Genomic DNA, 14,097 nt, shown 5'->3' with positions numbered 1-14,097 from the left:
GAGGAAGTTTAAAAATTCCCACCAAGTAACACCTGGGATAGACTTAGAAAACGATTTTAAACAGTTTAAACATCTAATGGAAAAAACAAATTAAGATTTGGTGGGAGGTGAACATTCTGGAATTATATATTAAGGAGAGGAGAACATGAAGAAGGTGGAGATGGGACACCAGAAAAACAGACCAGTGCTTCTCATAACAGTATTTTATTTAATGTTCTATCAAAGCTAGAATGGAAGTGGTCTGTTTTATTTTTGGTATTTAAGTCTCTTTTTTGTGTCGCTGTTGTTTTTTTTTAACCTTAGTTCTCCCTCTTGTATTAGTTATTCAGTATACAATCCAGTAAAACATATATATTAAAAAACAAAATTACTTTTCCATTTGATAGTTTATATGGTGGAAAGTTTCATTTTAAAACTCAGTAAAGTTTTTAAAGTATTAGGATTAAATATGCTGAAACCCAATCACCTATTCTCTAGAAAACCTGTTTATATGCAAATCGGCAAAAACAATGCAGGTTATATACACATCATTTACATGAGAAGTCAGCCAATGGAAAGCCTCATTCTCTGCCTTCCCCGCCCATCTTCCTTTTATAAAGGGGACCTCTCCCTCCTCTGATCAGTAGCTCTACTTTCAGAGATCCCAGTACACTCATCTATTACAGCCTAGCTGGAGATTTGGTGACGTTGTCTGGTGTTGATCTGCAGAGGAACTTAATACTTTGAGAAACAAATCCAACTTCATCACCCCTGAATCCTCTCCACATTAAGGTAAGGTCACTTTCATCTAACTAATCTATTGAGTGCTCGGATGTTATGACATCACTCATGATTATTGTGGGTCATTCTGAGACTTCATAGTCTTGGGGAAAATGTTTTAGGGAAGAGTCATTAATATAAAGATAACGTTTTTTCTTAATGTAACAAGTTTTCTGTTTTTGCTCTCCAGTACACTATGGCCTCCGTTGTTGATGATGTGGAAGGACTTCTGGATAGAATGGCCGCCTTCTTTTCCCAAGGGCTGCAGAATGTAGACTTAGAGGAGCACTTCTTCAATGTGAAGGAACTTGGAGAAGGAGGCTATGGAAGAGTATTATCGGCAAACGAAAAGATAACAGGTCAGTGAATTATTCTAACCAACATTTCAATATCGTCTGTGATCATTTATGTATATGTATGTAAATTTGATCTGTAATCTATAGACTTTATATTTATTACATCTCTTTAAGTATAAACTGTGTAAAGTATGAATTTATGTTGGTAGAATTATTTAGGTAACTAAGCAATTGGCTGGGTCTTGGGAAGAGTTATACAAATATCACAACACTATGATGGGTACATATCTGTCTGGAGGAGTAGACTGTATTTTCATGCAGACTGCCCTAGATAATGGTCACATGTGATGCTGATCCTCCATGATTAAAAGAACAGAAATCCAATGAATGAAAGGGGTGGGCCAGGAATAGTCAGGCTGGGGAGGATATGATACTAATAATGACGGACGTCCCCCAGCCAGGAAACAACTTGGGGGTCTGTCTGACTTGTTGGAGCTTCTAATGCACATTGGAAAAAAATGAGAGTAGGAAATCTCAGTCCAGGAGAGTTTCTTTAGTACAGGAGTGGTTCCTGTACAGCTGACTGCTGGTAAGGATTGCATTTAGCTTTAATACTTATTATTAATACTTAATACTTAGCATAATACATTCTCAAATATTTTAATAAGATCTGTTGCTCCAAGGTTGAGATTTTCAAGTGGGCTTAAAAAATAACCAGCTAAAAAATTGCCAATTCTTAATCCAAGTAAAATTATTAATTTTTTTTTTTTTACAGGTCAAATCATGGCATTGAAGATTATGGATAAAAAGAGAACCAGACAGCAGTCTTTTCTCCAGGAGTTTAGCATTTCATACTTACTTTCTTCTCATCCCAATATCATCGGATGTAATGGCATCGCCTTCACCACCATCAACTACTTTGCCTTTGCCCAAGAACTGGCCCCTGTTGGTGATTTGTCCTCCATAATTTTACCACATGTAAGTACATTACATTTTCGGTATGCTCATTTTTTGGGGGGATTTTGGTAAAGAAGTGTTACAACTAATATTTTGAATTTCCCATCACTTTTTCCTAATGATGGTGAAAAGTTATGACCATACATATAATTTAACTGATTCTGAATCTCTCTTTAAATTCCACCAAATTGTATTTTAACTTCTCTTTTGTATTTTGATATTTTGTTTTCCTAGGTGGGAATTCCAGAAGATGCAGTCAAGAGGTGTTCTGTACAGATCTCCAATGCTCTTGAATTCATGTCCGAGAAAGGACTTGTTCATATGGATTTGAAGCCCGAAAACATTTTAGTGTTTGACCAGGACTGTCACTCCATCAAGATCACAGACTTTGGCCTTGCTAAAGTCAAAGGGACAGTTATAACCTCCGGGTGTGGCAGCAAATCTTACATGGCCCCAGAATTAGGTGACATAACCGTCTCAGATGGACTGGTTGTAGATGGCAGCCTGGATGTGTGGTCGTTTGGTCTCAACATCTACTGCCTACTCACAGGGGAGTTTCCATGGCAGGTGGCCACCCTTGAAGATGAAGGATATAAATGTTTTGTTGACTGGCAGAACAATTTTCATATGGACAATCCTCCTGAAGCATGGAGAAAGATTCCCACTGGGATACGAAGGATGTTTATCGATCTTTTGGCCATTGACTATATGAAAAGATGTAAAGCTACAGAAATCCTGAAATATGTGAGTGAAAGCTGGAAGGAAGATTCTCCAGATGCAGCCACAGGACAAGAAGATGAGGATCCCATGAAAAGCAGTTCTGTACAATCTGAGGAATCCATGACTTCCGACCTGAACACCTCACAGGGTAGTGTTTCCATCACATCCTTGTCTTACCCTTTGACCACAGACTCTTCTGGATCTCAGTCTGAGATGACTCCAGAGCCACATAAGGACAACATGGAAGAGGCACTTATCATATTTGATGATGAATTTTCGTTACATGTTGGTGCAGAGGTAGACATTGAATGAACACCAATTCATGAGTGATGCTGCATCAGAAAGAACATATGGCCAACTTTCTCAGGTATGTGGCTTTCTCAATTCACTATTCAATGTTTTATGGTCATGTCACACAGAAAGAACATATGGCCAACTTTCTCAGGTATGTGTCTTTCTTAATTCACTATTCAATGTTTTATGGTCATGTCACACTACCAGTTCTACACTAAGTCATTACTTTTTGTACCACAATATCCATGAGTGATTTAGCTTTTGATACTTAAGGCAATGCATGTTTGTGCATTTTTTAGCTGCCTTATTTATCTCCTTTATTAAATTATTTTTTGGAGCTCTCTGTTCTTCTCCCAATAATGTTGTTACACTCTAAACCTTTCACCCAACCTCTAAAGTATTGCAAGACTAGCATGGGGTGTGTTCTATGCCTACATACTTTGTGCTATGTGTCCTTCCCTTTCATCTTAGGAAGTAGGGAGGTGTGCCAATGATGGAACGTCTGTTAGCAATTCTCAGAGTGGTGGGGATAAGATGTGTAGTTAGGAAAATTAAAGTGAAACCTGAATCAAAGAGGCTGATACAAAGGGTCTTCTAGATAACAATGGTAATAGCAGGACTCTTGTTTGATCTGATATTACCAGTTTGCTGGTAAACAATTTAAATGGTTTCTATTTTATTATGGCATTATGGCATTGCCAAGACCAATTATAACACGTTTAGAGCAAGAACACCAGTGAAGGATAGTTGCTTATTGGTTGGTGTAGGTCTCTATCCATTTGTATTTTGTCTTGTTTACTAGATGTGTCTATTTTTTTTTTTGTAATTCACACAGCCACAACCTGTTATATAACCTCCTGGTGGAACCTTTTAAACCTTTTTTGTAACCTTTTAAATGGAACCACAACCATATAATTTATTACCATTTCATATACTGTATAAATATATAATTTATTACCACAGAATACCTGGTCATTCTACATATATATATATATATATATATATATATATATATATATATATATATATATATAGACCTTCAGAACTGACCACATGCAGTTTATTATTATAAATTACATTTTTAAGATTTAATTTCAGGGATCGCTTCTCTATTTTGTTCTAAGAGAATTCTTTAAATTGTCTTAGTTTTTCTCTAACAATATTTCTTTACATTTTTTAGATGACAAGTCTGGGCTATCCCCGGTGGATGAACAAGACCCCTGCCTGGTACATGGGGGATGTAACTTGTACATATATGAGTAGTTACTCCTCCTGTGCACTGGGTGGGGCTCTTGAAATTTCTTCATATGGAAAAATACCCAGTGATCCTGACAGATATCCAGTGAGCTCCTAAATAAATTATTGAGTTGACAAGATTGCCTGTGCTGCACCGAAATCCCAAGCAGTGTTGTCAGCCAGGTTTAGAAGAGCCTGTTTAGTATTGAAAGAGGTATGTACATGTATGTCAACCCCTTTGTCAAATAATGTGAATTAGGTTAATCGTTGAGGGAAATTGCAACTTCCAGGCAACTCTTGCTTGGAGCAACCCCAGTTGTATCGCATAGCCAGATACAGAGCATATTAAGTTTTTTTTTTTAATTTACAATTTTCCACTCACTGTGAATTGCTCTTAGAGTTTATCAACCACAGTGCAGGAAATAATACTCCCATATTTTTATGCTGATTTTTTTTTTTTTTTTGTAATTCTTTTATTTAAAATGTGCTAAAATTTATATAAAACCAACTTTACGTAACACAAATTCCAAAAAGTAACACAAAATTTCCATGTAGTAACATCAACACAAAATACATATATAATATTAATAATAAAATAAATACTACTCTACTAATAATAATAATAATATAATTCACAAAGCACCACTATCCCTACCCCACAAAACTTTCCCTCAACGTTTTCCCTCCACCTAGACATCGACTGCACCCTACCCCCAATGCTGTCCCTCCACCATTGCACTACACTCACCCTATAATTCAAAGAAAAGACAAATTAGTGACACACAGAAAAATGTAATACTATATTTATATGCAAAATAAAGCATCACCCATAATTCACTCCTCCCATACCCTCTTAAAAAAAAAAGGATGTCCATCCTCCTTTCCGGAAAATTTGACACTTTATCATAACAAAGAAAACACCCCTACCAAACCCCCAACTATAAAAAATGTAACTTATATTATTTCCTACTTTCCTCATTTCCCCAAAACACATTTCAAAAAGACACAAACCACCCACTCCTACACTGAAGTCATAACACATCCCTTCCACATCCCCCCACTCATTACAATTTACTCCACCCCTTCATACCCAACAACAACATTATCAACATTATCATACTCTTATCTACTCCACTCCCTTCATCCACCCACTCAGGTTCCAGATCGTTTGCACTTCCTCCTACTCATAATTCTTACAATCATACTATTCATATACGTAGAACCCTTCTGGGTCTATGGATACACATTCCTTTACATTCAGCTTCTCCTCCTATTATCAATGTCCCACAAGTTTTCTTATACACAATTTTCCAACATCCATAGAGCCTGTTCTTCATCCTTCCCAATCTTATATAATCCAAACAAATGTCATCCTTTCCACCCCAATCAATCGTTTCACCATTTTTATTTGTCTCTTCCTCACCTCTTTTCCATTTTCACACTTCCAGAAAATCCTCCTCACTGTCCTCCCTCCTACACCCCCCCCCTCGGACATACCACACCACCAGAGCAATTGCGCAACACTCACCAAATCCTACATCCCTCCCTATCAACCAGCTTTCTCCTCCTCTGAACCTCTCTTGTTGGCAAAAATCTATGTAAAGCCACCCTCACCACATCTTACTGCCAAATCAAACATTTCTTTATTGTATACATCCCTCCATACTTTTTGAACAGATGATTTGATCAGTTTCTCTGCCTTAGTATTTACCGCAGCATTTTCATCTGAGGGAAATTCAGAAAACATGACCTGTTGGGGCGCCTTGAGGACTGGAGTAGAGAAACACTACTCTACACATCATTCATATAACTGGTCATGCGTAGATTCCTCCAACCACTCCCAGGCACTTCTACCCCTCTCACCAAACTATCCTTCACACACATCCACAATGGTAGTTCAGTTACAAGGCCTTTGAGAAAGTCCAGATGGACTCAGCACATCAGGTGGGAGGAAGTGGTGACATAATCACATTGGTCAAGCTGGGGGGACAGATCAAGTCTACGGTCTGGTAGCTCCCGTGAACTGGAGTGTCCTGTTTACATGCATGAATTCTTTTTATTTATGTGAGTGCATTTGGAGAAGTTTGATTTTAATGTAATAAATAGTCAGTAAGCACTATGGAGTCTCTTTGTGTTTCCTTATGAGCATATGACCTGGACCATGACTGTGAGGCCTCGTACACACAACCGAGAAACTTGTCGTAAAAGAAACATTGTTTTCCTTGATGAGTTCCTTGTCAGGCTTGTTGAGAATCTTGACAAGCTTTCTTTGCGTACACACTGTCAAGACAAAATCTCATCGTTCTCAAACGCGGTGACGTTCAACACGTACAACGGCACTATAAAGGGGAAGTTCGATTCCACTGGCACAACCCTTGGGGCTGTTTTTGCTAATCTCATGTTACTGCGTGTTAAGTAAAAGTTTGGTAAGAGACGATTTGCGCTTTTCATTCTGTTACAGCGTGACAAATGTGCTATCTCCATTACAAGTGACAGCTTTGTAACCCCCTGAACTCTGCACACTGTATGTAATGCAATTCTGGTATTTAATGCCCCTTTAAGACCCTTCTACTGTTTGTGAAATCTGAACGGGTCGTGGTTGAGTTCCTGCACCTATTTTCTGAGAAAAAAAGCTCTGGGTGGAGTGATTATGTAGATATCTTATTATTACTTAGTCACAAGGATTTTGGTCAGAAAGAAAGGAAGGGCACAGAAGAAGAGTGGAGATGTTCTATGGATACAGGTTCTTTCACTTCACCTGTGTGTTGGATGATAAAAGTACTGACCATTGTTCAGGTCTTTATCAGCATCTGGACAAATTTTATGGCGGGGACATACAGGGGTTGGACAAAAATAAAGAAACACTACATGAATTGCAGGTGTGAAAGTGATTAAATATTTTACATCGAAAGTGAAAGTGATTTATAATTAATTTTCTTCAGCTGTGTGGTGATACCTCGAGCTAACGGGTGGGAAGTCTCCCTTTCCTTACTCACTGTGTGCATTCCTAGTAATACGGAGTCATCTCAGAGCTTACTACATTTTCTGGATTTGATGTTTTACATTACAAAGGTCTTGTACTGTGTCTTTTCTCTATTCTTTTTGGATTAGAAGGAGCTCCCCCTCCAGATCACCCCGAATTTCAAAGAATGAAAATTGTTGTTACCTGCTTATCTGGTGTCTCTGTGACTCTAGTTGCCATGACTGAGCTCTGAGGGGCAGAGTGAAATGCGCTGAGGCTGTGGCCTGGTGGGAGCCCAGGCTGGGGTTGTCTCTCTCATAACCATCACAGGACACCATGGATGTGAAGAACCAGGGATCCTGATCACCTCCCCAGAGTAGAGTAAAAAATAAAAAATTAGGTTGTGGTTGTTGGTTTTTGTTTACATTTTGTGTTTCTTTCTTTGCTACTTTCAACAATCATCATGGGTGGAAGGAAAGAACATTTATTAAAAAATTAGTGTTGATGGGGAATCCCTCACACAGGAGCCAGTGGTGATTGGTGCTCAACATTTTGGGGGGCAGCAAACAAACCTCCCCCGCTCACTCACACAGCCGCCACAACCCCCCGCGGGAGACAAATAGGAAGGCGGCTTTACCTTAGGAGATGACAAGGATGGAGGATGAGCGGTAGGATTGCTGCTTCTCGTTCCAGATGAGGGATGAGCTGGGGCTTCTCCTCCTGGCCGAACAGACGTTGCTTCTTCTCCTGGCTGAACTGGAAGTGGGTCCTGACACTCAATTGGCAAGGGGGACTAAAACGATCACGATGATACCTCACATGTGTGATTTGAACACCATTTACATATGCGGGAGCGACTTTCGTATACGTTTTCTTTGCTGCGCGAGCTCGCAGGGACAGGGGCGCTTTAAAAAAAAGTTTGTTTTTTTCTTATTTATTTATATATTTTTAAATTGTTTTTTTTATTAAAAAATTCTGAATACTGTATTTTTTTTAATCCGGCGCCATTGGCGGCCAAGTAAACCGGAAAGTGGCGTTGTGACGTCGCTTCTGTCTTTAAAGAGAGAAGACTGGAACCAACCCGTTAAAAGCTTTTTGAGAGTATGTCTCTAGGCACCGGAAGTGGCGCATCGGGGATCAGTTCTCCCTTGGGATGGGAGGCCCGGGAAGAGCGGCAGGAGGGAGTATGTCCCCTCCCATTCCTCCAGGATAACAACCGAGCGGCTTTTAACCACATCGGTTGTTATCCTTGGAAAGTTGATTGCTGGCTCTAAAAAATTGTACCGGATGATGCCTGTAGCTGCGGGCATCATCCCGGCATAACCCCTAAAGCCGAGGACGCATATATGCGTATGCTCGGCAGGAAGGAGTTTTTTTATGGCAACTTTTGCACAGATTACTAATTTAATCAGTTGTGTCTCTCCCAATACTGGGGCAATCATTCAAATCTGACATTCCCTGATGGCCACAGTTGGACACCACTAGTCCCAACAATGGAGATTGGCTTCCATAAACATGGTCATTGTGATGGAAACTGTATCGGCAGTCACACCTCAGCCAGGTATTCTCCATCCTCTTTAACATATCAATTCACAATCTTATCACCATTGAGAGTTCCTGGGTGTTAACCTTCTCTCTATATTCTGCAGCTGGATAGTCAATATCAAAGTTTGAAGTAAAACCAAAGTGTATTTAGTGAATAACACAAACTCTGTTGTATTAATACATTTACCTAAATATTTAAATAGTTGCTATTTCATAGTTTTTCATTACATTTTAGATTTTCTGGTTTTAGAGACCGTTATCATTCAGTAGGCATCCCTGATGAACAACAAGTGACATAAAAGGAAGCTCCATAGAAAATATATTGTTTTTATGTAGTCTATTCAGACTAGAAGAACTATATTGAGATGAGGGGAATTAAAGCAAAATTAATAGGATGGAATCACATTCTCTGTATGCAATGAGCAAATATGGCTACCATGCACATAATATGCATCTTGTTGTTGGCAATAACCAAATATGATACATACCTGCATGGTGCCCACAGTGTCAAGACCAGCAAGGCACAGAAGAAGGAGATCCTGGCGAGGATCACCCTCGATGTGAATGCCATTGGCAATGAGACCCGGACGTCTGATGACATACAGAAGAAGATCAATGATATGAGATGGTGGGTCAGGGACAAGTTGGCCCTTATGAAGAAGCACGCCAGGGGCACGGGAGGAGGACCAGCCTTATCTTTGCGGTTGACCGATGAGGAGGAGGTCATTGCCAGGTGTCTTCCGCAGGAGAAGGTGGAGGGCGTTGAGGGCTATGACTCCACTGATCTGGACTTGAGGACAGGTAAGTGTGTTTTATCCTCCATCCAGTATGTAGCATGTGAGGGGGTGGAAGGGAATATGTGACAAGTGTGTGGGTCCACCAACATGTGAATGTTTTGTGTCATCCACAGATGTGCTGGAGGGAGCTGGGCCGTCGTCGGCCAGTGTTCGACCCATGCCAACCCCGGAATATCCTGTGGCTCAGTCTGACCCCTGGGAAGCCCAGACATATTGGTGGAGGGGAGTGCCCACACCTCTCCGCTAGAGGTTGTTGTTGAGGAGCCAGTGGATCTCCACCAGGAGGACTGTGTGTATTATGAGGAGGCTTCCACCATCCCTGGATCCTCAGACACCTCCCCGCCCATCAGGGCTACCCCCTCCCGGCTACCCCCTCCAGGGGAACCCCATCCAGGGCTACCCCCTCCAGGGGAACCCCATCCAGGGGAACCCCCTCCCGGTCTTCCCCCTCCAGGTCTACCCTGTCTGGACGGACACCAGTCTCTCCATCCCCCAGGAAGGCTTTAGGGGTGTACCCAGAGCACTCCAAGAAGGGCTGCAGAGGGAGAAGGCCCGGCAGACCCGCCATATCGCTGCTATAGTGGGTGACCTGCGCCGTGTGGCCGACAGCCTGGCCTCCTCGGCCCAGTCCCAGGCTGCATGCGCAGCGGGTGTGCAGCAGTCCCTCACCCAGCAGGCTGATCAGAGCAGCTCCATCTCTGACAGCCTGCAGGATGTGAGTGGAAACTGCATTGCGATAGTGACCTGCATGGGTGTGCAGCAGGCCACAACAGCAGTCCTCACGGCGGAGGTGAGGAGGTTGGCAGTGGCTGTAGAGGCCAGCACTGCCGCCGTCGTGGCGGAGGGGAGGCAGACCAGGCACCACCAGCACCACAACATCACCCACCAGCTGAGGATGCAGGCTCAAACCAACGTGGTGCTCACCCGCCTAGCCATTGCAATGGAGGGCAGGCAGCCACCACCTGCCAGGAGTGACAAAGCAGGGGATGATGCTCCTCCCCCCACCCCAGGCTCCCTCCAGACAACAAGGAGCTGGAGCCGTGGCACCCGTGGCACCAGCCTTGGCCCACGACAGAGCAGATGAGTGCTCTTTGTTTGTTTATGCTCAGAGTACGAGTTTTTTTTTTTATTTGCTCAGAATCTGAGTTTATTTTTATTTTTTTGGTGACATGCACAGAAGGATGTGCCATCCTCCTATAAGGGCATGCCATGTCGGCCAATGAAATGAACACATTTTTTTGGTTGTAGTTACTGCACACGATGAGGAGTGCAGGCTACAGTGTGACTGGTGTGTGAATGTGGGGGTGTCATTCCTGCCAGCAAAGGGGTGTCACCCTGGGTCGTCGGGGAGAAGTTATCCCCACGACCGTGTGAATGTGGTATGAATGGACAGTGACACCATTGGGGCCTTGGCACGGCATTGCTGCTCCCAAGTCATGCATGGTGGACTTGGGTTAATCAAATGTGAGGTGGATGTGGTGTGTGTGAGCTAGGGACCACAGTGGTGTGCATGCGTGCATTCTCCTTGTGCCATGCTGAATGTGTGTGTTTAACATGCAAAGATGCGTTTTACGAGGCAACTCCTGACTGCTGTTCCCTCAGCAGATGGGTGAGCTTCGTTCGGGGGGGGACTGTGTGGTTCGGGTGTCAGGTCATCACATATGACAATCTCCATGCCCTTCCTCATGGCGTAGTTGTGTAGCATGCAACATGCACCGATGATCTGGCACACAAAGTTTGGGGAATACAACAAGGCCCCCCCCGGACGTATCCAGGCATCAGAAACGGGACTTCAGGAGGGCAAATGTGCGCTCCACCACTGCACGGGTGAGTATGCGTGCAGCATTGTATCTTCTCTCTCCTCTGGTTTGGGGATTCCGGTATGGAGTCATGAGATGGGGCCTAAGTGCATATGCCGAGTCACCTGGAAGGGAAAAGACAGAAGGATGTTAGCCGTGCATGTGCCCCTTGTGATGTCTGCATCATGGGGTCGGACAGTCATGCCTGACACCCATGTCACTCACCAACCAGCTGTCCCTGTACACGTTCTGTTCAAATTCTGTGGAGATGTTGCTTTGACGGTATATGTAGCTGTCGTGGCTGGCCCCTGGGTGTTTGGCACGGACGTGCCATATGAGGCAATGGGCATCGGCTATCACCTGTACGTTGATGGAATGCCACTGCTTATGATTGCGGTACATGTGCTCTGTGGCACGGGGGGGCCGTAGTGCCACATGTGTGCAATAAATGGCCCCCACGGTGCGTGGGAATCCGGCAATTCTGTAGAAATCCTGCATTTCCTTCTGCCGCAGGTGCTCATGGGTGGGTTTGATGATGTGGTGGGACATGCGTGTGAGGATTGCGGGGATAACCTGGTGCACACATCTGCTCATGTGACATCCCAGACACGACTCCACTTGTACGCTGAAAAGATCCACTGGCGAGGAAATTGAGTGTTGCCAGTACCTTGACCAGTGGCTGCACTGCATGTGTGCGTTGTGTCTTGCAGGTGATGTCATCATGCAGGGTTGTGGCTAATTTCAGGATGGCATCAGGGCTGAATCTGAAGATGCAAAACACCTCTGAATACCCCATGCCAAACACGTTCCTGCGCGTTCGGTATATGCTCTCCCGTGCCCTCCTACGTGCCGGTGGACACAGTAGTAGTGCTATGACCATGGCTGCCCCTGGCATGTTGGCATACGGATGTGTTGTCCTGCAAGTGGTGATGCTCAGCTCGTCCATAACGGTTCTGCTGTAGCTGCTCTCCAGCTGATGTGTGCGTGTCTGTTACACCTGCTTTATGAGGGATAACTTTAGGTCGGACGTACAACTTACACGCAGCACGCGTAGATAGTGTTGGGCGCATGTACGTTCGTGAATCGCCGTATCTCCCTCATTTGCATATTTGAATAGGAAATCAATGGGAGTGCCAGATGCGTCCAGCGTAAATATGCGCCGGCGTCGGAAAGTTACGTCGGTCGGAAGAAGCCTATTTTCAGGCGTATCTGGTTCTGTGGGTACGGCACACAGATACGACGGCACACATTTTGACTTACGCGGCGTATCTCGAGATACATCTGCGTAAGTCCTACGTGAATCTAGCTCAAGATTGATACAATTCGCGAGAAGATCTCTACTGTTCAGATACCCTCCACGCTTCACACCTCATGCCCACAGGTACAATCATTACTTCCCTCTTTCAACCCCACCACTATAGACGAGGTTGCTACAGAAAATTACTTGCTAATGTCCATCTTACCACCTGCCCTCCGGATCCTGTTCCCTCGCAAATGCTATGTTCACCCTCTGGCTCTATTCTACACTCTCTAACCCACATCTTCAATCTCTCCCACTCTTTTGGCATCTTCCCTAAATCTCTTTGAAACATGCACTAGTCAGCCCCATACTTAAAAAGCCCTCACTGGACCCATCCAATCTTAACAACCTACGCCCTATCTCCTTGCTCCCCTTTTTATCCGAACTCCTTGAACATCTAGTTTGAGCGTCCACCTTGCTGATAATAGCTTTCTTGATCCCCTTCAGTATGGATTTCATCCTCAACATTCCACAGAAACTGCTCTCCTAAAACTAACAAACGATATACTAACGGCCAAAACTAAGGCACACTTATCTGTACAGCTGGGCCTCTCTGCCGCCTTCGATACGGTTGACCACCCTCTCCTCTGAATAAAACTCCACGCCTTTGGTCTCCGTGACTGTACTCTTCGCTGGTTGTCTACCTACTTATCCAACCGCACCTTAAGCATTACTTACAATTCTACTTCCTCCTCTCCTCTTCCTTTCTCTGTTGGGGTCCCCCAAGGTTCTGTTCTTGGACCTCTCCTATTTTCAATCTACACCTTCTCCCTGGGTCAGCCTATAGCCTCCCATGGCTTCCAATACCATCTCTACATTCTCCTCACGTATCACTAATTTACTATCAGATATATCAGTTTGGATGTCACACCACTTCCTCAAACTCAATCTATCCAAAACCGAACTTATAATTTTTCCTCCCCCACGTATCTCTTCCCCTGATCTCTCTGTCAAAATTGGCACAACTATCAGCCCATCCCCCACATGCCAAGGTCCCAGGAGTAGTCCTAGGACTCTGAACTCTCCTTTAAGCCCCATGTCCAATCCCTGTCCAAATCTTGCCGCCTCAACCTCCGCAACATCTCCAAAATACACCCCTTTCTAACCAATGACACCACAAAGCTCTTAATTCATTCCCTAGTCATCTCTCGCCTCGATTACTGCAACTCCCTTCTCATTGGCTTACCTCTGCATACTCTATCCTGCCTTCAGTCCATCATGAATGCTGCTGCCAAACTCATCCACCTTACCAACCGCTCTGTCCCTGCTACTCCTCTCCGTCAATCCCTCCCCACTGGCTTACACTCACCCAACAAAATAAATTCAAAATACTAACAACTACCTACAAAGCCATCCACAACTCTGCCCCCAGCTACATCACTGACCTAGTCTCTAAATACCAACCTAATCGTTCTCTTCGTTTTTCTCAAGA

General features: G+C 43.6%; 1 protein-coding gene across 1 annotated transcript; it reads left to right on the top strand.

Moving 5' to 3' along the window:
• Positions 1 to 979: 979 nt before the first annotated feature.
• LOC120945389 (serine/threonine-protein kinase SBK1-like) lies at positions 980 to 3,044 on the top strand. Its single transcript, XM_040359525.1, has 3 exons — positions 980 to 1,118; positions 1,831 to 2,033; positions 2,247 to 3,044. The coding sequence occupies exons 1-3, from the start codon at positions 998 to 1,000 to the stop codon at positions 3,042 to 3,044; spliced, it is 1,122 nt and encodes a 373-aa protein (XP_040215459.1). The 5' UTR covers positions 980 to 997.
• The last annotated feature ends 11,053 nt before the right edge of the window (positions 3,045 to 14,097 follow it).

This window comes from Rana temporaria, chromosome 1 (genome assembly GCF_905171775.1).
Source record: "Rana temporaria chromosome 1, aRanTem1.1, whole genome shotgun sequence".
Taxonomy (NCBI): Eukaryota; Metazoa; Chordata; class Amphibia; order Anura; family Ranidae; genus Rana; species Rana temporaria.
The sequence above is the reverse complement of the archived record's forward strand: the minus strand, read 5'-3'. Positions and strand labels throughout refer to the sequence as shown.